General features: G+C 42.6%; 2 protein-coding genes across 5 annotated transcripts in view; one reads left to right on the top strand and one right to left on the bottom strand.

The window, feature by feature from the left end:
* Positions 1–5,622, top strand: part of Ankdd1b (ankyrin repeat and death domain containing 1B) — a 64,862-nt gene extending 59,240 nt beyond the window's left edge. Inside the window, exons 13-15 of the mRNA XM_048441498.3 lie at positions 1,139–1,340; positions 3,192–3,323; positions 4,663–5,622. Of these exons, the coding sequence (XP_048297455.3) occupies positions 1,139–1,340; positions 3,192–3,323; positions 4,663–4,724 (396 nt within the window). The 3' untranslated portion in view covers positions 4,725–5,622. The remainder of the gene's footprint in view (positions 1–1,138; positions 1,341–3,191; positions 3,324–4,662) is intronic.
* Positions 5,623–7,386: 1,764 nt separating this feature from the next.
* Positions 7,387–25,958, bottom strand: part of Poc5 (POC5 centriolar protein) — a 31,244-nt gene continuing 12,672 nt past the window's right edge. For all 4 annotated transcript variants that reach the window (XM_048441487.3, XM_048441486.3, XM_085676836.2 and 1 more), the window contains 6 exons: positions 24,223–24,327; positions 21,629–21,808; positions 20,404–20,557; positions 17,484–17,761; positions 10,744–10,920; positions 7,387–7,955 (listed from right to left, as the gene is read on the bottom strand). In XM_048441487.3, coding sequence (XP_048297444.2) covers positions 7,809–7,955; positions 10,744–10,920; positions 17,484–17,761; positions 20,404–20,557; positions 21,629–21,808; positions 24,223–24,327 — 1,041 coding nt within the window. In that variant the 3' untranslated portion in view covers positions 7,387–7,808. The remainder of the gene's footprint in view (positions 7,956–10,743; positions 10,921–17,483; positions 17,762–20,403; positions 20,558–21,628; positions 21,809–24,222; positions 24,328–25,958) is intronic.

Here is a 25,958-nt window from a genome sequence, read left to right as displayed (position 1 = left end):
TGCTGTTACTGGCCAATCCTGGGATAGTCCTTTTTAAAACCATAAAGCAAGAAGGTTTACTGTCTCTTTCCCCCTCATAAGCCAGCTTGGTAGTCTAAATATACAGTCAAATGTCAGTCGTTGACAAAGAAACTTGAAACGTGTCATTAGGCCATGTGATCTTTGTGTCAATTCCACTGAGCACTCTTACATAGGCCACACACAAGTCATACAGCTCATGACTGAGTATGGAGTCTTCCAGTGGCTACACAGCTTCCTTGCAACTGCTCTTGCAGGTAGAACGATAAAGTCTGTTTCACCTACAAAACAACAGTTTCTTGTATACAAGTAGAATTCTGTTTAATCTTCCTCCTCTGACTTATTTTTATTGTTCCTCTTTTGTCTTCTTGCTTCTTTATCCTTCTCTTCATTTTCCTAATCACCATTATGCTGCCAAAGACTCAGGCTGACTTTCTCTTGTTCTTGAAGTGGTTTTCTACACTCACTTTGAAACTTTGAAAAGTCATGCTGTTCAATGTCTTTTTCTTTTCTTTTTTCTTTCCTTCCCCCCCCCCCCCGAGACAGGGTTTCTCTGTATAGTTTTAGAGTCTGTCCTGGAACTCACTCATGTAGACCAGGCTGGCCTCGAACTCACAGACGTCCATCTGCCTCTGCCTCCTGAGTGCTGGGATTAAAGGCGTGTACTACTACCAATCCATTTATTTTTTCAATGCCTGTTAGCAGCCTCATATTTTTTGGCTAGAAGACGATCGATAATTTTTGCACCAAATGGACCCTTCTTTTCTTGAGGTTTGTGGTACTGGGAAAACTTACTTTTAACTAAGTAGCATTAATTTCTTTTTAAAGCTTTTCTCTTTTTAAAACTTACCAAATTTTATTATTTTATTTTTAAAAATATTTTTTCATTAATCAAATAAGTTTATATCCAGATTTAGTACAAAATAATCACCAATACAAAGTTTGAGGAGATAATTTGAACTTTTCTTTTATATCTACTTACATATATTATGTGTACGCACATCCCATTTAAATTAGTTAGATATTGTGTCTATTTATACATGTACGTATTTAACCATATGTATATACGGTAGCAAGCGAGCATGCTGTAAATAACTGGCTACAGTGAGTTTCCATTTAGGCGCACCCTGAGAGCATTCAGGACTTGGCAGGATGCTCTACACTGACATTCAAGCAGGACCACAGTGTGGAGACCAGGCACATCCGCACGCTCCTCTGGAACCTGGCCTACCGAGATCTGAAGGAGAAGGACTGGCAGAGGCTGGCCCGCTTGTGGAACTTTTCAGAGGACCAGATCAGAGCCATTGAGGAGCAGTGGTCAGGTGAGTGAGGGCCAGGGGACATGGACAGGAAGGCATTCAGAGTTAGGGACAGCAGCCCAGTGTACCCAACAGGCTGAGTCCAGGGATCACGGTAATAACGGAAGTTAGCTTGGCTAAGTCTGCAACAGTGGTTGGCAATTTGGCAGAAAGCTAACTCCCAAGAATCTGCAGTCAGCTGCCCTGGCAAAGGTTGACTACTCTGGCCTAAAAGAGAAATGAAGGCTTCACAATTGAGTGGGAACCAAAGAAGTGAGGCTACATACATGCCTGTGGAAGGCCAGTCTGCCTTTCCACCAAAATCTGCAGCTTGCCCTGCCATAGAAAAAGTCACTGCTGAAGCTTCTGCCCAGGAAGAAGCCCGCTACCATGTTGGGGGAAGGGTTGGGAGGACACCATCTGCATACACACACACACACACACGCTCAATCTCACCAGCATGGCATCAACACTCACAATCCATTCATATTTTAATTTTTGAAGCAACTGGTATCGGGAAGTTTGTGGGATTTTGAGCGAATAATGTTGGTATATGTTGTTGGTACTGAAGAACAGCCAATAATACATGTACTTCAATTCTTTGACAATACAACAATAATACATGTTGGTATTGAAGAAGAATTAGTTTTTTGAGGAGCACATTCTTTCTGCCAAGATCCCAGGCTCTTTTTGTATCATCTGCCCCATGGTACCTATTGAGTGTTTGTAACTGTGAACTGTCCAAAGTGACAACAGGTTTTCTTCTCATTCCAATACCTCTCCTAAGCCCTCAAGAATTAGCTCTCAGGTATTTACAGACTGACTAATCCTGACCTGAGATAGAGACCTGCTGAATTGTGTAGCATGAATAATAAAAACCCAGAGACAGATATTGAGGTTCAAGCTGAAGATCAGAAAAGCAAAGCAGCCAAGTCATTGGAGAGCTCTTATCTCCACCAAGGCTCAGACAAAGGGGCGGCCCTGTCCTCCGTGTGACTGCAGGCGGCAAAGCGCTCCACGAAACCTCAGGCTGCACCGAGACTGCACTGAGCTCCTGCCTTAGATTCCTCTCTAGTGCTGGGACTAAAGGCATGCCATCCCAAGTGCTGGGAGAGCTCTGTTTCTCTTTTAGACTGATTCAGAGTAGCCCAGGGTGGCCTTGAACTCACAAAGATCCACCTGCCTCTGTCTCCCTGAATGCTGGGATTAAAGGTGTGGCCACCACTGCCTGTCCTCTGCGGCTAACTAATGGCTTAGTGTGTTTACGCCTAACTTGTGGCTTAGCTCTTAACCAGGTGTGAGGCTAACTAGTGGCTTAGCTCTGATCTTCAGGCAAGCTTTGTTTGTTAGATTACACACAAAATATCAGTACAGAGCTGGAGCCGTTGTATGGCACATGCTTGCCGCCCAGATTCACAGGGCACTGGGGACCTTGTCATACGGTGTACGGTCATTTAAACCCATTGACTCCAAACATCTGCATTTGCACAAGATGCCTGGGTAAAATATGTACTTTGAGCCTGACCTGCTAGAAGACGTCATATCTTCATATCGTGTGGGGACTGTCTGTCATCTCCAGCAGGCATCAAAGCCGTTTGGTCCCTTAGAGTGCCCCACCTCCCTGTGTGTCCCATATAGTTGTCAGGATGGCCATGTGGTCTAAGAACAGGAGGAGCAGGGCCAGGCTGTCTCTCAAAGGGTGGTCACCATAACACAGTACCGGGGAGGAACGGCAAGCGCTTCCTCCCTTTGCTGGGCTTTTGACCCGACAGATCTGGGAGGAAGAATGGACAGACAATAGCAGCCATTTAGAAACGTGTCAGAACGAGGCATCAGTGTGTGGTGCCTCACTCTGGCCTCTTATCCTGGACACAGGAAACAAGAGCTTCCGTGAGCACGGCTACAGGGCTCTACTCATCTGGCTGCACGGGGCCCTGATGACACAGCCCAACCCTGCCAAGCAGCTGGATGAGGCCTTGGTGCGTGCAGGATTCCCAGAGTCAGCTGGTGAGTTACTTTGCCACAAACCCACACAGATAAATCCCTTCTCCCTTCAGTGGCGGGCAGGGCTTACTCCCTGAATTTGGCAGCAGTCTGATGGGGGGTGGTTGTGGCCAAACAGAACATGGAGCTGTCGAAGTGGCTTATGGGCATACTGCAGCTTCTGCCTTGGTTAAGCCAACCAGGCAATCCTCCTCAGCACGGCATTTGAACCGAGTGTGGACAGCAAGGATGGGGCACGGATGCTCAGCCACCTTCCACAACCCAGAACTCTTCTCCACAACTGAGCAAGAATTATCCTGCTCCCAAAGCTGCTCGTTCCTATTGGCAAACTCCACCGGCTTAGTGGTTGTGAAAATGTGTGTTCTCCAGGTAGAAAGCAGAGTTGCACAGACTGCTGCTTCATCAGTTAAGGCTACTACAGAAAATCATTATTCGAAAGTATCAGTGAGTTAGTAATGACAGCTGCTGAAGGAAAAGGTGGAGAGGCCTCTGCCATGGTTTTCATGGAGGCAGTTCCACCTAGAGCTGACTACATGCCTGCCTCATTCTGGCACCTGGACCAGCATTGCTTCAAGCAGGAACAGGATTGATGAACACTGCAGATACCTACATTGCAGGACACTAGCCTCCTAACACGAGGCCCTACAATTTTAAATATGTTCTTTCCAATCAACATGCACCTATGCAATCTCTGAGGGAAGACTACGGCAGTGTGAGGAAGTGGTCAGGGCTGTGTTGTCAGGGCTTGCCTTGGCTCCAGCACTGCCATCTTTAGCAGGTTCTAAAACCATACTGCATCAGTGTGCCCATTCTAAACTAGGGAAGAAATTAACATCCATTTCTAAAGGTTGGTGCGGATGAAATGAATGGTGCCTGGAACACAGTGAACTACATTTAGTATCAGCTGTTGGTCTCAAATGTGTGTGCTGGTTAATTTTTGTCATTTTGACACAAGCTGGAGTCATCTAAGGGGAACCTTAATTGAGAAAATGTCTTCTAAGATCTGGTTGTAAGGCATTTTCTTAATTAGTGATATGGGAGGGCCAAACCCATTGTGGGTGGTGCCACCCCAAGGCTGGTGGTCCTTGGTTCTGTAAGAAAGCAGGTTGAGCAAGCCATGGGGAGCAAGCCAGTAAGCAGCATTCCTCCATGGCCTCTACAGTATCTGCTGCCTCCAGGTTCCTGCTGGGTTTGGAGTTCCTGCCTTGGCTTCCCTCAATGGACTGTGTGACTCAGGATATGTAAACCACATAAACGTTTTCTTCCCCAAATTGCTCTTAGTTACCATGTTTTATCGCAGCAATAGTAACCCTAAGATAATTATCCTGTTTTTTTTTTCCAGGAAAAATTCGTCAGTTCAAAGGTAAAACTGACCCAAGCTCCAAGAAATGTGTAGTCTCCTAAGCTGAAGAAACAATTCCAAAGGCTTCCCACTCCACATTCAGGTTGACTGTGGTTCCCGATGGCCACAGCCACCTCCCAGCAGACTGATTTCCTGGTCCAAAGATGCTGCTCTTCCAGGGATGGAGAGAACATACCACCTTCTCACGGCTCCAGCCTCATGCTGGAGGCAAACTGTGTGATTTTCCTATTTCAGTCATTTGATGTACGCGCAGAAGGGCAGAGCTCTGTACAAGCTTAAAACCCACATGGATGGTGGGAGCAGCATGGTGGCACACACAAAAGCAGGACTAGGAGATTCGGCTTTGACATTGGATATTTGGTTGCGAGCAGGGGGCAGGTTAACATTACTGACGTTCTAAGATCCGTGGCTTCCTTTTCTGATAGACAGAACGTTTCCTCCAGAGATTGGGAGAGAGATGAAGGGAAAAACCTGTGATACCTGACCGCAAGCCAGTGGGACTTTGGAGAAGCTGCCTGTGGAAATCCACACACGGCTGGCTTTACACCACACAAGTGTAGTCTATTATGCAGAAAAAACCAGACACACACCAGTAATTTTTAAATCCGTCATGATCTAAATATGGGTAATTTTAATTCTTGGTACTTTCTGGTACATCTGATTTTGCTCACAACAATCAAGCACTGCCTTCTGTAACCTGGGAAAGTTACGAAAGGTACCAGCTTTTATCACTGTATACCTACCTAGAGTCCAGCTCTGACTCTCAGTCTGGAAAAGCTGGTAAGGCAATCACAGGCAATTCTATTAATTTAGTTTCAAGTATTTTTCTTACAGTGATTGTAAATGGCCCATGTAATGCTAGGAATGTTTAAAACAGGCAATATATTCACGAGATCCCAGAATTTTAAAAAAAAGTATTAAATAAAAAGTTCCATCCCAGTTTGTTCTTGAGTTTGGCCACACCAATGCTAGCACTCTCCTTCCAACTCAATCTCTGCATGTAAAATAAGTACGAAATGCACACTTACTGTAGAGTGATTCCATCAAGCTTGTGTTATTTAACTTATGAATAATAATATGAATTATTTGGTGATTTGGATAACACACAGCAATTTTAGAGTTACCAATGCCTATAATAGTCCTAGTTACATCAATTTCCACTAGTATGTCCATATGACCTGGCTTGCACACTGAAAACCAGCTTGTCTGGGCTTCTCAAAGGTCCAGCCTAGACCAAGATTTCTATAGAAAATGAACATGAAGCCGAGGAGGAGCAAGGTGAGGATGCTACCAAATTGGCTCCACTTGGTGTCAAGTTCGGCTATCTGATCCTAAGCACACTCTGTTCCAAGATGGGATGGATGAATGCATCTCAGGGGCAGTTCACACAGGTGAGGGAGGGAGGAAGAATTGATCCATGTTACGGTGTGTTTTAAAGACTTAAAAATGTGTTTTGACTGTATGTATGTTATGTACACATGCATTCCTGGTGCCTATGCAGGTCAGAGGAGCTACAAATGGTTTGAAGCTGCCAAGTGGGTGCTGGGGACTGAATTAGGTTCCTCTGCAGGAGCAGCGTGTGCTCAGCGTTTGAGTCATGTCTCGAGCTGCACAGTGGGGACTTTTATTCTGGTCACGAGTGATCTCTTAAGGCAGCCTACCATTCCTCTTGGCTCTGCTGGGTGGAGAGGGCAGTTCTGGGGAGCATGCCCACAGGGAAGATGTGAGAGGAGGTGCTGCAGTTTGCTATTCACAAATCTTACAAGCCCAAGGAGTGAGCTTTTGCTACGGTAGTAGCTGGACCATTGTCTGGTATGTCTATAATTCAGAAAAGTCTTAAGCACTTGTTATAATATAGAATCATGTTTGCCTATACCACATTTAGTCTCTGAAGTGTGAGGCAGCAAGAAAAGTGACTTTTTATAATAAAATGAGAGAGCAAAACCACACATATTAGAAAGTGGAGGCCCAGATGGACTCTTTAGCACCTGCTTGTATATTCCGTAAGTACAGTGTCAACAGTGAAGGAAGTACATCTACTTACATCACAGATGAGGATCCTGAAATCCATTTAATTAAATGTTTGGCTCCAGAAAACAAAGCATTGAAGGAAACTGCAGTTTATTCTCTAACGTCAGTTCTGTCCAGATGGTCTATTTCCTTCCTTCCTTCCTTCCTTCCTTCCTTCCTTCCTTCCTTCCTTCCTTCCTTCCTTCCTTCCTTCCTTCCTTCCTCCTTCCTTCCTTCCTTCCTTCCTTCCTTCCTTCCTTCCTTTCCTCTCTTCCCTCCCTTCCTTTTCTTCTCTTCCCTCCCTCCCTCTCCTTCTCTCTCTTTCTTGAGACAGGGGTTCTCCACACAGCCCCGGCTGTCCTGGAACTCACTATGTAGATCAGGCTGGCCTTGAACTCAGAAGAGATCCACCTACCTCTGCCTCCCCTGTGGTGGGATTCAAGGCGTGTGGCACCATTCCGGCCAACCATTGGAAAGCTCACAGATCTGCAGGGCACTTACTCCTGTGCAGCACATGTGTGGATGTGCAGCAAGGAGGAGGCAGGCTCAATGCTGCAGGCCCCACTAGGGTGAGAGAGGAGAAGGAAAGCAGGGTCATCCCAGCAGGGAGTTTCACAGATGTTGCCTATCTCCCTCAGGGTTTAACTGCAGAGTCCTAGAGATGAAGACCAATACACGGAAGGCAGAAAAAGCTGTGTTTAGAAATATAAGTGTGACTCTTGGTCTTTATTTAAAAATTCAGATAGCTTCTATTTGTTTTAGTAATGACTAAGTTCTCTGTCCAAGTTTTGTGTAAATTATGGTTCAGTAACAGTGGAAATATTCCCTTTTAGAAATAATGTACAGAAAAAGATTTACACCCTTCAACAATGCAAGCAGTGGCAGGCTGGACATGTTTAAAATCAAGTTTTTTTTTTTTTATTAAAAAGTTCTACTTAATTGCTTAAATAAAAATAACATTAAAATAATCTCTATATACAGTTACAAAGGATGGGAAAGTTTCTTATAATTCTGAAAAGATGAACATGATATGTCCATGATGTTCTAAACAGTACAGAAAAGTCAACATAAATGACTTCTGCTCCCAGTCCTCAGAGAAATGAAGAGACCCGAGTCTAGTCAACCACTTTTATGGACTGAACGCTGGAGAGAGACTGGGTGTGGGCTGGCCTGGCTCCGAGAGACCTAGAGGTTGGGATGCCGCCACCTTCAGGATGGACGGTCCGTGGGTACTTGGCAGCAGCTGCCTGAGGAATGGTTTGCTGTAAAGATAAGAGGCTGCTTTAATGATCTGAGAGAGTAGATGTGAAGCATCATTTCATCACCTATAACCCCACACCAACAAGCATTTGACATCCCACAGATACCAGCAATGCACTGGGTGGAGCTGCCACTCAAACAGACACAGTGAAGACCTTCTTTAAAAGGAACCCATATTTCAACAACCACATTTAATACCAGAGCCCTGGGAATCATTGCTCTAAGAGGAAAATGTCTATAGAGGCCAAGGACAGAAAAGGACTTTGGTATCTGGATGAGAGTCAGCTCTACATCATTCACTCCTTATTCTATCGAGCCCAGGCCTTGCTTCAAACCATGGTGAATAGACCTCAGGTTTCACTTGGGAGCAGACCCAACATTTTATAGTCACACAAGAGAATGCTCCCCTGAAGATAAGTGGCTCCCTTAACATCCCTTTCCTTCAGGGATGGCTTTGTAGCCCACGCTGGACTCAGACTTGTGATCCACCTGCCCAGGCTTCAGAATGTTGGGAATGTGGAACATCCACCACACCTGGTTGGGCCACATTGTCCTAAACAAGGAAAGAACTGGGGAACAAACAGACGCCGAGGAGAAGGTGATCTGCAGGCCATTTCACAGCCTAGGAGAACAGAGACATGAGTGCTCAAGAACTAAAGCCAGGGCAGAGCAGACAGTCTACTTATGTGATACGTAAAAATATGCACTGTGTATATACGTACATGGTAGCCATACGTACATATGAAAACCAGTTAAGACTTTATTGTACCTGTGACAATGTCTTAGTACCTGGCAGGGGATTTGTATCAAGTTATGTTCTTAGTCATGTCCACAGATTGCTATTATAGGAGCTTCCACTTGAAAAATTATCTTTAAAATATTTCAAGTACAATTTTATGCATTAGGGGCAGGGGTGATGGCTCAGTAGGAAAAAGATCTGGGTTTCGTTGCCAGCACTCACATAGTGGATCACAAGAAGGGCCTCTGTGGACACCAGGCATACATGTGCTGCACAGACATATATGTAGGTAAAACATTCACACACGTAAAATTTATAAAAAATGCATTTAGCCAATATATTTACTTCAAAGACTGCATAATAAAACAGGGCCCTCATGTCCAATTCTGTCTTAAAAGTGAGAACTCCTCTATGGAGAAGTGGAAAAGTAACCTCCCTTCTGAAGGTATCTTATACAGATGTTTCTCCAACTATAAACACCTGGATAACTATTACAAATGGGCGAGTCTTATAGCTGGCATGAAATTTTAGTTGACGAGCATCAAATATGACATGATTTATCAAAGCTGTTTCTCCTTGAGGTTGGGTAAAAGGAACTGTAGGAAGAGATTAGAGTTCCCATGGGCATTGTGATCTACAAAATATGGCAAAACACACAATCAGCCCTGGAAGCAAGTGAACACCCAGCTGATGGGCAAAGGAGTTACAGACAGATCCATGCTTTATTGGCAATGATGGTTTCTGCCAGTTTTAGATCTTGATTCCCGGGAAACACTTCAAACAGCACAGAGGCCCACAACTGTCACATGACAAAAACTAAGCAAGAATGGAAGGGTTTCTCCATCTCTGACTCATGGCCCATACTGCACGCCTGCTGAATATCAGGAGAGAACAGTTAAAGAATTTCTAAGATTCTAGTTACTCGAAGTATAGCTCTGAATAAGTTATTTGATGGAGGCTTCACCTGAACTCAGGGAAATTAAGGAAAACAGGAAAGGATGATGTAATATTAGGAGAAAAGGAATCGATGAAAGTAGATAAAATTCTACTCCATCACAACAAGAAGCTGATATAAAACAAGTTCAGTTTGGGAAAGAATGGAGAAATGATGTGATTTTATTTTAATTCAATAAAAACTTAAATAAGAAAAAAGATTCTACTCCCTCAATTTCTTTATTCTCTAAAACACTAGGGCTGGAGAGACAGCCTGGAGCACCTGTTGCTCTTCCAGAGGACCCAGGTTCAATTCCTGGCTCCCACATGGCAGCTCACAACCATCTGTAACTCCAGTTCCAGGGGCTCTGATGCCCTCTTCTGGATCAGGCATACATGTGGTGCACAGACATACATGCAAACAAACACTCAAAGATTAGAAAAAAGAAACAAAACCTCGTATTCCTTTTCTAGTAACTTTCTAGGGAGTCATGATTCCTAATGGCTCTGTGGTCTCCACAGTACCCCTGCATATGTCATTACTTTTGGTATCATCTCATTTACTCCTGAATTCTGACAGTGTTCCAGAAGTTCAGTACTCTTGTCAACCCCATTTCACAGAAGAGAAATTGGAGGCCGGATTATCTGACTTGAAGCTCTGTCCAGGTGCAGCAACTGGGATGTTCTCACTTGCCTGCTGCTTCAAGTCTGTGCGTCTTCCCTTACATCTTATGTATTTCTTGCAACTCACCACCCTTTAATATAGAGATAGGCTAGATACACTATTGAAGGAGACTGGAAAATACAAGGGCAAGAGTAAGCAGTCTAATGTAGGACATTTTCTTACAATCAACACCCGCTGCATGAAGAGTTCGTTTACCAGTAAATTATTTTTCTTTCTTTTTTCTCTTTTTACATGGAATCTTTAAAGTTTACTGTTTTAGCAGTCGACATAACAGATTACCTTTTCTGTTTGATGATTTTTATGCCATTTGGAATAAACATCTTCCTTAACAGAAGAAAATTTTAAGTATGATTGATGGCAACAATGACCAACCATGAATGTCGGGGTTGATTAGGGGACAAACTCATGAGAAAGACTTCCTGACAGGACTCACCACTGTGACTGGATGATGCTTCTCCACGACGACTGAGCTCATGGGAGGAGAAACTCCCATGATAGCCAAACTGCTGCTGACTCTAGTTTTGGAAGCAAAATCACACCGACCCGTGATCCGCGCTGTAATCGTCTTCCCGGCTTTCTGCTGGGCTGAGGTCACAACTCTTGGTATGTACTACAAAACAAACCAAAGACCCAGTCGGAGGAAGAGCCACTGCACAATTTACATGACTTGGCTGTGTAACTTTCAAAGAAAACACACAGCACTTAAAAGCTAATGAGACAAAAAAGCAAAACAAAACCTCAATATTCCCAAATTTCAAAACATTTCTCTAACCTTGGCATGTCAACTGTCTAAAAATGTTTTTTGAGATTTAAAATCCTTATTTTGAAATGACAGATTCCCAGGAAGTATCCTTTTGTTCTCTTAGGTTCCTGCAGGATCAAGTCCTACTAGAAGTCAATCACACTGACACCAGCACAATGGTGCTGCAGGAGGCTTTTTTTACATGCAGATTCCTTACCACTGCCACTGAGGTCACTCCATCAAACATACCACCTCTCGCCCACTTTCCCTTCTCCCCACTCATCCTCCATAACACCACCACTATCTGCGTTATGACTTTAATCCGTACATAGAATTATCATCATTACATATATGCTTTTGTCCTGCTGAAAAAACTTTAACAATATGTTTCACAAATACAGAAACCTAAAATAATTTGCGAAGAACGATTTCATATGACAGACTAGTTCTTTTTCTCTGTTCTCTTCCTATTACATTTGGTAAATTTTTTTTTGGTAAAAACACTTTCAGTTATTTTTGTAGAGATACTGCAAGAATGGGATGATCATATCAAAACACAACTTCAACATTTAAAACTTTTATTTGTTACTACTAGACGACATTGAAGAAAGATGACATGCATATCAAGAGTGAGGTATAATTTCCTTTTAACACTGTCAATTACATAAATGCTCCACTCAGTGTAAGGGCATGTGCTTTGATTTAACTTGTAATGCTTCATTAATGTTTCATATTTATACTACAGCTTGTTAGTTCTTTAACTGTAGGTCAGAACTGGAAAGGACTGTTGCTATTAAAACAATGTAATAGCTCCAAATCCTGGGCAGGGTGGTACAAATGTGCGAGTCAGCACCTGGGAGGCTGAGGCAGGAAGACCACAAGTTTCAGGTATTCTCTTTCTCTCTTGCTCTCTCTCACAGACAGACAGACAGACAGACAGACAGACAGACACACACGCGCGCACACCCTAGCAACAGCTGGGTTGGGAGTATTACTGAGTGATTTTGGTATGCCACGAATGGACCCATGGGTCTAATTCCTAGCTCCACAAACAAACATTTTTAATAGTTATTTTTAATAGTTAGTTGGGTACTAACTTCATTTAAGGACTGCAGATACTTACCTAGTCATATAAACATTATGTATTTCCTTCCTTCCTCGGATGTTCAATCTGCATGTGATAATGCTTGTACATACATATGCAGAAGCCAGAGAGAGGCTGCGTGCCTCTGTTGCTCTCAGACCTGCTGCTCTGAGACAGGGTCTCACTGAACAGAAGCACATTGTTCATTTAGGCTTGCTGCCCGGCCACTGAGCTCCCAGGATCCACCTATCTGTCTCCTGGTTCTCCTGTACACCCCGTGCTGGAGTTACAGTCATGTACAATCATGCCCGACTATTTTGAAAATAAGTGTTAGGGTTTGGAAATAGGTTCTCAAGTACTTTTTCTGGTTGAGCCATCTCCCCAGCCCGTGTTTCAATTTTCAGTACCCACAGTCTTTAATCTTATCATTAGCTCTTCTTACTTGAGGGAGAAAATGATCTGCTTAGGATAGCTGCAGTACTTATGTTCTCTGACATGTACTCGTTTTGGTGAAACTGAAAATGCCATGTGAAGTATTAATCCAAATGCATGTTTTTTCCTCAATAGTTCTTCCAAAAGCATTGATTAAACACTGGTCCTTCCCCATGGGGCCTATCCAAGGGTTTCTATCTGCATCCAGCTGCAGATGATCAGAGCTGTCTACTGAATCATGGAGAGGCTAATCAAGGAGACTTGGCTCTGGGGAAATTAAAACAACCCAGAGGAAAACAACATTTAATAGGGTTGTCCAATCCTTAAAGAATCTGCAAAGAATTCATTATAGTTCTGTAAAAACCCAAGCAAAGGCAAAAATGAAGCAATTAATTCTAGGAACAAAAAACATGCTGGAAGGAAATGTCATTATATACATCCAAGGCTTAGCTATATTTACACAGGAATCTCAAGTACTGATTTAATTTAAAGCTGGAATAGCTATGTCTAAACATGAACACACAGGAAGGGGGGCGGCAGAAGGCTAAGATTGTGTCACAGCTCAAACCCTTCGTCTACAGGAAGAAGGCAACAGAAACAAACAGCTAACAGCTTGGGGAAGGGGATTTGGAGGACTATTGCTGAAAACATAGGGACTGCTTTTGAAATTAGTGATACTGATCTTATGTATTTGTGCAAACAAATCTCGGATTTTAAGATGTTCACAGGGTTGCAAACATGGCTCAGTGGTTAAGCACATGGATTGCTCTTCAGAGGAACTGAGTTGAAATCCCAGCACCCAAATCAGAGGCACATAAACACCTGTAATCTAACTCCAGGGGGGTCTGACACTTCCAGCCTCTGCAGGCACCCTGCCCCCCCAACTCACACTTAGAAACAATAAAAAAACAGGCCAGGCTGTGGTGGTAGCGGTGGCACATGCCTTTAATTCCAGCAGTTGGGAGGCAGAGGTGGGGGGATCTCTGTGAGTTCGAGGCCAGCCTGGTCTTCAAGAGCTAGTTCCAGGACAGGCTCCAAAGCCACCGAGAAACCAAAACAATAAAAATAAATTAAGAAAAGATGTTCGCAAATGTTTTGGACTAAATTCATGTTTCTACCTTCAGGAATTCATACATAATACACATTTATAACATACACACCAGCAAGTGTGAGGTATAGAATATTTTGTGAATGAATGAAGATTATTTTTTGGGAGAGTGGTAATTAGGGATTGAACCTATGATTCATGTATGCCAAGGATTTATTCCACCAGTAAGCTGGGCCTCAACTCCAAATGCGGAATCATAAATGTTATTTTAGAAATAAAATTAATAGCTGACAAGAAAATCACCTGGAGATGTGAATCAGCTCAATGCTAGAGCACTTGTGTGTTGAGCCCTGGGTGTGATTCTTAGCAGTGGGGAAAAACCCAATGACCAAAGCCTTGCCAAGTATTGAAGACTGGGGCAGAACTGAGCCTCCATCACCTGAAGGTGATAGACACGCTCCTCCACAGCAGCTCATCTCCTGTGGAGAGGGAGGGATGCAAGACAACTCAGAAAAGTTTGGAATGACAAACACCAGAGTAGCCAGCAAATACAGACAGATGCTCAGCTACCTCAACCCAGCTAAGAACTGCTTTCGACTACCTCAGGAGATGACGAGAGGACATCTGCTGAAGACACATGTAGAGATTCCACCACAGTCACACGTGCAAAAGTCACATGGTGGCACGGGTTGTCTCCACTGGTCTGTCACTTGCTAACTGTATTGTGTTTACAAGAAGTAAAGGCTGGGGGACAGTGCAGCTGTTAACAGCACCTCCTGTTCTTTGAGGACCTGGGCTTTGTTCTCAGCACCATAGTGGCTGACTTACAACCACCTAGAACTCCAGCCCCAGGGGCTCAGATGCCCTCTTTTGGCCAATATGGGCATTACCTGACATCATACAAATTTATAAAATACTTATGTAGCCCAAACATCGTTTAAGCTGGTGAAAAGCGAGCTGTCTTTAAAGGCATGAGGCTGTTTCAGAAAGAATCTACATGAAAAATTATTAGAAAAGATTTCTTTAAATTAGGTGACAGGGAGAAAACAAAATTAATAACAGATAGTGTTGAACAAAAACTGACATTGGAAATTAGAAAACACACGGAGTAAGGCTTATACTAGAAAGGTGATTTATTTATAATCCATAACCACACCTAGCCTGGCTGTCTGCTGAAAACGGGCTCTTTTGAGTGCTAATTATGTCCACAAATGGTTGGCCTTTCTATAAACCTCAATTTCCTCTTCTATAAAAAGGGAAAGTGTACCAGTCACCTCACAATACTTATCATTTTGCATTCTGATGGCTGGAGAAGTTGGATGAGAAACTTGAGTAAACAGTTTGGAACTCCAACTAAAGGAGCATTTCTTTCAGTGGCTCCAACTACTCTAGAAGCAGAGGAGCACGGCGCCATCTACTGTCCAGCTCTGTGAGCTGAAGATAATTGGGGGGCTAACTGCCTATACTTCTTTTTAAAACAAGAAGACACATTTGCGGTGAGTCTGAGCATTTCAACTACACAAAGGAGAAACCTTCACACTGTTCTTACAGAAGGATTCCCTGGGAGTCTCCTGTCTCCTGCCTGGAAGATGTTCTCTAGGTCCTGGCACGCATGTGCGCTCTAACTGTCACTTCTGTGACAGGACTTCTGGATTACTTTCCAATACAGACTAATGGTTTAGCTACTTTATCTTGAGCACTTTCTGTGGGTTGACCCAAGTAGCACACTGACTCTTTTTTTTAAATGCATCTTACTCTTTGCCCCTTTTATTGAAAATAGATTTTTCCCCCCTCACATAATATATCCTGATTACGGTTTCCCTTCTCTCTACTCCTCCCTGTTCCTCCCTAACTCCCCTCCCATCTGGGTATACTTCTCTTCTGTCTCTCATTAGAAAACAAACAGACTTCTAAGGGATAATAATAAAATGTAGTAAGATTAAAAACCCTAACACATCAGAATTGGGCAAACAAACAGAAGGAAAAGAGCCCAAGAGAAGGCACAAGACTTAGAGATCTACTTGTCCACGCACTCAGGAGTTCATAAAACACTAAACTGGAAGCCGTAACATATATGCAAACGATCTGCTGCAGACTGGTGCAGCCCTGTGCAGGCTGTGAGTTCATACAAGCTTTGATCATGTTTACACTGACGTTTTCCTCTATGTCCTCCGTATCCCACTTACAGCGCTGGGGGATGGGAGCTTAACTGGATTAGACCCTTAGCACTACATTTACAAATATGAACAAGTGAAGGACTACAAAGCCAGATCCCCACAACCACCAGGACAATTGGAGGCTCATGCATGTGTATGTGTGTGTGCGTGCGTGCATGTCATAAAGGAGAAGGGCTGTCTACATAACTATGTTTTTCATGTTTCGAAGACTTCAGAATTATCCGAGGAAGTAAGCAACATGAGGGCAGGAGCAGACTCCCTCACATGCACACCTGCGTGCAGGGGCAGGTCTAAATGTAGACGCTGATGTAGTCCTATTTTGAGGAGGAGATTTTCAGATATCTAGTGCTGTGTATGTGAACTGCATAAGCAACATGAACAGCAAATTAGACATTTAAATGAACTACTACTGTGCTCATTTAAATGAGGTCATCTACATAGGACTGCACTCTGGGATGCATAAACACAACTCAACAAATGTCAAGGTTGAATTTTAGTTTTCTTTCTAAGTCAAAACTCCTCCACACATGCATAGTTCTCCTACTATATATACATGTGCTATGTACTTTAACTTTGGTCAAGAGCAAACATAACAAGTAGCGGATCTCAACATATTTTCCTCCAAACTTAGTAGCTCTAAAAGAAAGAAATTCAAGTGAGCTAGAAGCTAAAATACGACTAGCTGTCTGGTCAAACCTGTCTCTTCATTTATAGAGAACACTCTAGAACAGTGGTGCTGGTCATGGCCCACTGGGAAGGGTTCAGGACAATGCAGCAGAGTTCAGCATTCACATCTGTAATCTCAACATGGGGGAGGCCCAGGCAGGAACTTAGTACAAACTGGAAGCCAACCTGGGGTGAGAGAGTCTGTCTGTCTGTCTGTCTGTCTCTGTTTCTCTCTCCCCCCCCCCAACACAAAAGAGTGAAAAAAAGACTGAAACGCCTTTCTATTGCCTTTCCTGTTACACCAACAGCTAGAATCAAGCAGGGAGGCAAAGAGCTGCCTTGAGAGCTTTCTAATGTACATGCCTTTGTGTGAGAGCAACACTGGACAGGAAAGAGGGCTGCAGAGTTGAGTTCCCTCTCGAGTCCTAGCCAGGATGGGCTCTGTCAACAGCTTCATTAATTATCTATCTCAAATACACACTTTCCACACTAAGGCTCCGTTCCGTGCAGCCCCCTTCTCTAAACATTCCCTTACGGAGACCGCAAAGCCTGAAGGAGAGGCTGCTGCCTCATTTCAGCAGGATTACAGATGCAGAGAGATGTAATCACTTGTGTGTGAGAGGTCACCTACGAAAAAGGGGATAGAAAATTCTCTGAGCCTCTAAGCCCTTGAAAATACCCACTATTTTGCTTCAAAGAAAGTTTGCTATTAATTTTCTCAAGTGCAAACTATTTTTCTGGAATAGTACTTTTGAATTACTTTCACTACAAACTAAAGTTTCAGCCACTTCCTGTTTTGTACTCTTGTGTGCTGGCCAAGTGTCACACTGACATTCTCCTCTATGTTCTCCATATCGCCTTTACAGCGCTGGGGGATGGGTGCTGAACCAGGTTAGATCCTTAGCACTACAATTACAAATACGAACAAATGAAGGACTAAAAGCCAGATCCCCACCGACACCGTAACAAGACACATATGCCTTTGAGGCTTTCACAGTGCAGCACTTGCATACATGGTACTCACCATTCCTTCTGGAGCAGTTGCAGCTGCGGATCCTGCACCAAGAACAGAGACAGGAACATGAACAGAAGAGGCAGATGTGGCTCCAGCAGAGGTCATGGAAGCGGCAGAGGGAATGGCAGTGGCGTTGGCCACTCCTGCTGCTGCTGTTGCGGATGGCAGCAGCTGTGGCGGAACTGATGAAGGTATTGTAGATGAAGATGAATCCAAATGAGCAGAGAGCTCTCTTCCTGGACCAGCGGGACCACTCTCCTCCCTTTTATTGTTCGTGAAGTCTACCCCTACAAACCACAAAACCATTCTATTAACAGTAGTCCAAATTCCGATTACAGTCCTCCGGACAAGGGAAAGAGTAGTGGCTAAAACACAGTTCTAATGAAAATGCAGACACTTGTCGTCTTGGGGGTTCACTGTTCACTTCTTACTATACTTAGTGTAGTATTCACGGGCTAATAACTTCAGATGAGGTGAAAGCTAACAAATGATCTGCACTTAATTACAAGCTAAGAATTAAGGACGCGCTCAGCTGGAGCCTGCCTGGACTGCCATGGAAACACAGCCACAGTGGTGGTGTATGTGCTCACACAGGGTGGGAGATCTGCGCCTTCCCACCTCACACAGACATACTGACAAACGGCCTTCCCACATCAGCAATCCTCCTCATTTCAGTTATTCTTCTATTTGGACAAAAACAAGGTGTTTTCGCTCTTAACATTTTAAGTTTTATAAATAAATGAGACATAAATTATGAGTAAAAAGCACCTGCCTGCTGAATCAGCTGTAGGGATGGTGCCCTCACAAAGGGACCCATCCCTGCTCTAGGGAGGGAAGGGAGACAACTTTCAGAAGGTAGGACAAGGGTCTTCACCCAGTTTTCACTTGAACTTTACTTGAATTTGAAAATGCAGTGAGATGGAGACATTGAGGAAGACACTGTCGAAGGTCTGCACACTACAGACACAGCGACCGTGACCTTGTTAAAGTTTAACAGTGATCACAGTTCAAAGGTCCTTCCAACTCGGTGGGAGCAACTGTTCCACATAAAATATCACCTATTCTTTGGGAACGGCACACATACACAAGCACACACTCATGAGCACACCCCACATACCCTCCCACAGAGGTTTAATATGCTTCTGGCAGAAAGTAATCCTGCATGGCAGATATCCATGACTTAAAAGCAGAGAAAAGGTCAGGCACGAAGAGGCAGGTGACCGGCTCTCACTGCTGTGACTCATTACGAAGTTTCTGCTCACAGACCTCTGACCGGGAGACAGCTTTCTCACTTACGCCGTGTCTGAATCTGCTTAACAACTCTGCACCCACCATTTTAAGGATGTTTTAAAATGAAGACCCAAAAGCCAGCAAAGGTTTCATGGAACTGAAATCACTTTAATGAAGTGAAATCTCATGAATAAGCTAACTCTCAAATAGAACTTAAGCTTTACTGTCATCTTCTGCCTATTTCACAAAAAGCCCCAGTAAGATCTAGGGGAGCAGGTGAGAGGGTTCATCTAGTGAAAGTGCGCGTCACCAAATCTGATGGCCTAAGTTCAACTGCAGGATGGTGGAAAGAGAGACCTGACTCTAACATCCCAACCTCTACAATTTGTGCCATGGCCTGTGCACGCCCTCCTTCCTCCAAACAGATAAATACATAAATACAATGAAAAGCAATAAATAAACAAAAAAGTAAGTGGCTAGTGTGGTGACCAAAGTATTGGGTATAGTGAGGCACACTAGTCATCCTTGAGGTTTGCAATTCTAAGTTGCCACTGTCTAACCTGTATACAGACTATAGTCAACGGCTAATTCTGGTAGAAAGATGGTGCCCTAACATCACCACTAAGTACCATTTGTGACTTAATAATAAATGTTTGCTGATGCTTTAAAACGAAGGCAAGTCAAGCACAGACACGTTTTTCACAGTATAATCAAATCACAGTGTAACGAGATGAAGTCATCTCTGATTTATTAGCAGAGTCCCCCAGTTGGATGTAATATTAGGCAATACTGAAGAAGTGCTCATGTACTTTCATGACCTTGGGAGCCTGACTCAAGATGACAACTGTATGCTAAGCAGGGTCTTACACGACTGTGTTGTCTTACAGGATGTCTTCTGTTCACTGCACTGCCTCTGTCAAGAGTTCCCTGAAGCAGGTATGTTATGGGCTTTACTTGGAGAAGGGGTCTAAAGCCCAATGAGAGAAACGGCCCCACTATAAACTGATAGCAGTTTATAGTGTTCTAATTCATGCAGACAAACTATTACAAAAAGACTCCAGGTATTATATAGACTTAAAAAAATTATTTTGCCGATTTAATAGGTTTTAGGAAACTATGATTAGGTTAGAAATATTTAATCAACTAACTTTTCTATGAAATGTGGCAACTTATGCAAAAATGAAACTAGAAATTTTATCTTTAGAGGCATTAAAATTATTAGTTAAGAGAACCTCAAAATATTAAATGTTAAAATTAAACATTATTTTGGTTGTGCATGGTGATGCATGCCTAAAATTCCAGTCCAGAGAAACTGAAGCAGGACATGAATTTGAGGCCAACTTAGATGCTGCCTCAAATAAACAGATAGATAGATAGATAGATAGACAGACAGACAGACAGATGATAGTAGATAGATAGATAGATAGATGGATGGATGGATAGATAGATATATAGACAGATAAAAAGACAAATGGAAGGAATCATTTTATCACTGAGCTTAAGTAAAAACTGAAACTCCTATTCATCAGCTCTAAAGCACAAGGGGCAATGAATACGCTCACTATTCTGGTGGATTCAGAGCCTAGGAAAGCACAGATGAGTGATGTAGAGACCAGGCACACTCAGAATATAACCAACCAGTCACGATTCCCCTCATTTCTTTTGAAACTAAGCAGAGAATCATCCATAAATTACTCACCTGCATCGTTTTTGTTCTGAAATATGGTCATGGCTTCAAGGTTCAATGCGCACACCCCCCTCATGAACGCTTTCTTCATGGAGTCTTCAAAGTGCTCTTTTTCTTGCTGCATTCTTTGAATCTCAGCTTTTGCATTCTCCAAAGCTCCAGATAACTAAAAAATTACACAAAGGGGGAGGGGGTTGAAACACAAGAAAGAATATTATTGTCAAAAGCTAGACCAAGGTTATTCTTTGCTTTTTATCTACTTAATTAATCCTCTGAGACAGGGTCCTCTGTAGCCTAGGCTGATCGCTGACTTGCCATGCAGTCAGTCAATGGTGACCTTGAAATACTCCTTTCTCTACCTCCCAAGTGCTCAGATTATAGATATATGCTACTGGACCCAGTCAGGCTATAATTCTTAGTGTGTATACAGCCAAGAACAAACATTTAAAAATGTTTATCTTTATTAATTTAAATAAACTATGCTCCTATGTAAATTCGATATAAAGCAAATGTTTAAAATTGAATTATTTTTCCTCTGAGTTTCAATAATAGAATTAACATTGTTTCCATAGGAATCATTTGGAACATGAAAGGGGTCAGAGAAAACTAGACATTTGGAATGCAAAGGGCCTTTTGAAATCATATTAAAAGGAAAAAGTCTTTCTTTCTTATAACAATAGTATTGAAAATAAATTCTACAGAGCTAGTGAGATGTCTCAGTCAGGAAACTGCTTAAATTATGAGCAGGAGGAACGGAGTTCAGTTCTCAGTCTACTTTCTTGAAGTGCGGGGCTCAGAGCTGTGCTCTACACTTTTCTTCTACTATACAAAGTGGAAACTTTATTTTTATCTATTTTTCTCTCATATATTACATCCTGTTCAGTTTCCCCTCTCCCTTTCAATACCCCACCGAGCCTCCCCTCTCCCTCAGATCCGCTCCTCCTTAGCTCCCCTTCAGAAAAGAACAGGACTCCCAGAGATATCAACCAAACAAAGAATGATACGTTACAACAAAACTAGGCACAAACCCAGTAGGAGGAAAAGGGTCCCAAGAGCAGGCAAAAGAGTTAGACACATATCTACTCCCACTGTTAAGAGTCCTACAAGAACACCACATTATACAACCGTAACATATATGCAGAGGACTGAGCTCAGACCCATACAGGCTCCGTGACTGTTGCTTCAGCTTCTGTGAGCCCCTGTGAGCCCTGCTTAGTTGATCCTGTGGGCAGCTTACCATAGCAAGTTTGGCTTCATAATCATTGGAGATCTGCACACAGACTTCTTCAGCCCTCGCTTGGCATGCCCGTTCTACCACCTCTTTCCATTGCCTCTGAACCACGGAACGCCAGCCCTTCCAGACTTTCTTCAGCAAAGTTCTCTGGAAGTACTGGTCAGCCAGTTTACCTTCATAGACCTGAACAAAGGCAACACCCAACCTCAGAACCATAGAGAACTGGTAAATGGGGAATGTAACAAAACCAGCACAGCGGGAAGGGCACGGATGCCATCACTAATCCTATACAATCACGCTGCTGCTGCACATAGGAAACTGGCTTAGAGAGGTTCAGTAATGGATGGGGCCACTTAGGTGGGGATGGAGAAGTCAGGCTTGCCTGGTTCTAGAGCCTGCGTTCTTGACCAAGGCATTACAGCTCAACAGGACTTATCAAGTCAAAGGGAAAACAAGAAATGTGTCACCTCACTCATGAGTCTGCGCGACCTTTAGCTGAAAGCAGGAACTGGAGAGGAACAGATGGCTAGAAGGTGGAAGGTGGTAGCTATAGTTCACGTGGTTCTACTTTCCCTTTTGTTTGTGGAAATAATTACCTCACACTGTCACCCTCTGCAACACCACGCTGAACAAATAGGGAACATCAACTATTTTTCTTTCATCAGTGAATGCTTTTCAAGTAGTTGCATTTCTTCATTTTCTTAAAATTAAGATACTATTCAAAAGTGATGACAACTTGACAGTTCCAGCCAGCATTTAAAATACATATTCTCATCTGTGTCACTTAACACATACTTTTAAAATTATGGCACACTAATTTTAGACAGTCTCACCCATCCACCCATCCTAAGTGTGGTGTATGCATGTTCACATGGGCATGGACACGTGTGTATGTGCATGTAGGTTATCTTCCTCTATTTCTCTGCCTTATTTTTAGAGACTGATTCAGTTAGGGTGGACAATGAGTTCTAGGAATCCTCCAACCGTTCCAGCCCCTAAGTGCTGCTATGCATGGCTTTGATTTGAGAGCTAGAGATGTGAACACAGGCCCTCATGCTTATGCAGCAGACCAGCAGTCACTTTACTGACTGAACCATGTCTCCAACCCCTTGATACCTTGTTTCAATGTGATGAATGTGTATTTGATACACGGGGTTAATACAAGATACTTTTTTTGGTCCATTAATTATTTTTATTTATTGCTTTTATTTATATATTTTTCTCCACTCCCCTCTCTCCCAGCCCCCCTTCTACCCTCTCCCATTATCCCCAAGTTCCCAACTTACTCAGGAGATCTAATAGAAGGTACTCTTAAAGGAGATTCATAATAATATTCTCCTTAAGTATTGATCTCTTAGGACTACTCCAGGGCTATATGAATATAGACTTTATTTTCTATATTCATGTCTATATTCATGTCTATATTCATTTCTTTTAATCAGAGATTTCTACATTCTGTTTTTATGGCATATACATATTCATACTTTTCTGCATTTCAGTCAGTTGTCTTATTTAAAATTTTGTGACGTGTGTCCATGTATGTGAGTGCAGGCACCTGTGGAGGCCAGAAGGTGGTAAATGCCCTGGAGTTGGAGGTGCAGTTGGTTATAAACCATCTGGTGTGGGTGCTGGGAACCAAGGTCCTTTGCAAGAGCAGCATGCACCCTTAGCTGCTGAGCCTTCTCTCCAGCTCCACTTTTCTACTTTTAACACAGTGTTTTCTGCTCTGCATGCTAAGCTGATAATTCACAATCCTCCCGCCCCCACCTCTCATTTGCTGAGACCACAGTGCATACAAACATTTATTCCTTCATTAATTTATTGTTCTTTGTTAATTTAATAAATAACAATTATCACTAATAAAGAACAAATATTACAAACTAGCACTATTTTTGATATACAGAGCATTTACTCATTAAAAGTATGATATTCTGGTATAAACTTGTCAAAACCTACCTAATATGACCTTTAATTCTCACACTAAGTCAAGTCTCAAACAAACACCACCTGCTTCATTTTAAGTGTAAAAATAGTAATGCCTCTTTATGAAGAGGATGTACTTAGGACTTATTATCATCAGCATTTCTTTTAGAGCCAACATCTTGTTATGTTTCCCAGGCTGGGACCATACCCTGGGCTCAAGCGATCCCCCTGCTGCAGCCTTGAGGAGCTGAGAACACGCATCAAGCTGCTATACTTGAATAGACATGTCAGAAGCAGAAACAAGAAAGGAAGCAAATGGCCTATTTAAGACTACAAATTCTTTTCCCAAATAACTGCTTCCAAGGTCAAGTGTCTTAAAGAGTTTCATCGCCAAGTATTTAAAAGTCAGGGTCAACTCTTGTTAAAGCACAGTGAAGCAGCAAAAGGCTTATCTATCATATATATATGTCCTACATCAATACAATCTGAGAGGTATTTTTCTAAATGCATCAAAAGCAAATTTCTTGAAATCAGAGCAACATTACAACCTAATTTGTATCGACTCATTAGAAAACAAATCTTTGACTTTAGCAAGAGTTCTAGTAAGTCACCCTAAAGTCTCTCTAATTAGAAGCCTAACAACTGACTGACAGTGGTCATCTTTTCATACTCACATCCTGTCTTGACTTGACATGGCTGATTCGCCAGTGGAAGAAGGTTTTCATCAACTCTGCCCTTTCCTTTTGCTTGCCGATGGCCTGAGACAAGCTGGAAATCACCTGTGAACAGTAATAACTCAGTTACTGTGATACCAGGACAGCAGCAGCTGACTCACGGAAAGGACACCCATCCTTCCGGGTTTTCTTTTGTCTTAAGCTACAGGGTGCCTGGCTGCTCAGTTTATTCATTTTCAGAAAGTGATTTTTTCATGTAAAAATGCTATAGAAAATAATTATAGGTATCGCCTCTATTCATCAATTAGCTCATCTTTCTGCTTTTTGAAACATTGTTTCACTATGTAGCTTAGGCTGGACTCAAACTTGTGATCCTCCTCCTTCAGAATGCTAAGTGCTGGGACTGCAGGCATATGCTGGCATGCTGGGCACAGACTATTACTACAGAAACCATGGTTCTCATGTGAATGTGGTAAGTATCAATGAACGATGGGAAAAAGGAAAAGAAATCGTCATTGTGAGTACATCTTGCTACTCTCCAATAAAGTTTACATGCGTGAGGATTAACATACTTCCTAACGTTTACCTCCTGAAGGTAACTGCTGTTTCATATTTAGAAAGTCTTTATTTATCTGACTTATGAAAAGGGTCTGATTGAAATGTTTTCCTAGTCCTTGTTACTACCTTAGATATACAAGTTTCTCAGCATTTAATTATTTTGTGGTTTCAACAAATTTATAAACACAATAGCTCTGTTTTAATGGTTTTCTTGAATGATATTATTACTATCCTTAAAATAAAGCATTTAACTCCTAAGATACTATTTTTCCAGAGAACCGAATGACTGGATGTATCTGAAATAAGACTCACTGGAAGGACCTCAGTAAACCACAAAACCCACAAGAAACTGAGTTCTAGTTTATGTCTTTTTTCCCCCTTTGAGGTCAGAGTCTTGCTGTGTTCACAGCTGGCCTTGAACCTGTGATCCTCCTTGTCTCCACCTCTTAAACACAGAGATTACGTGTGTATACAATGCCCAGCTTTGCTTTCTAAATAAGAAAGGACATTCTAAGTTGTCTGCTACACTGTCTTAAGTTGGATGGCGACATACGGCTTGCTTATTTTATCCACTTTCATAAACAGAATGCAAGCATACTCATTTTGTATGCTTCTTCAAGGTCAGAAAAACGAGGAGTTTTGAAGATAATAGAGAAATCGTTTCAAACAAAGCATATTACACAAAATGTTTGATTTTATACTACACCAGTAAAGAACAGTAACTGTACATCTGAAAAAATATCATCTTGCCTATTGTATAGATTATGTCTATAATCCCAGAAGTTGGGAGATGGCTAGAAGAACTTCCAGTTGAGAGGCTAGCCTGAGCTACATACTAAGTTGAGGCCAGCCTAAGTGACACAGTAAGACCCTGTCTCAAAGAGTCAAGCAATAATAAACCTGCCGCTTCGCAAGGTGAGCTGCTGTTGCGCCTGCCCCGTCCTGTGACATCTCACACATTCCCGTCCATAAACAGATGTGAGTCAGCTGGGGCACAGGCTCCCTGCCCACTATTTTGCTTAAGATGTGATCAAGAGGTAAGAAAACTTGGACCAGTTTGAACTCTACCCCTGGTTTTTAAGAAGCCAAGAGGACATGAGGAGTTTTCCTGTGTTTATCTCACTGAGAGCATTTGAGATGCTTATCCTGTCATCCACAAGGATGGAGAATGTAGGTAA

This window comes from Myodes glareolus, chromosome 15, assembly GCF_982192425.1.
Source record: "Myodes glareolus chromosome 15, mMyoGla1.1, whole genome shotgun sequence".
Taxonomy (NCBI): Eukaryota; Metazoa; Chordata; class Mammalia; order Rodentia; family Cricetidae; genus Myodes; species Myodes glareolus.
This window is presented reverse-complemented; position numbering and strand designations above follow the sequence as displayed.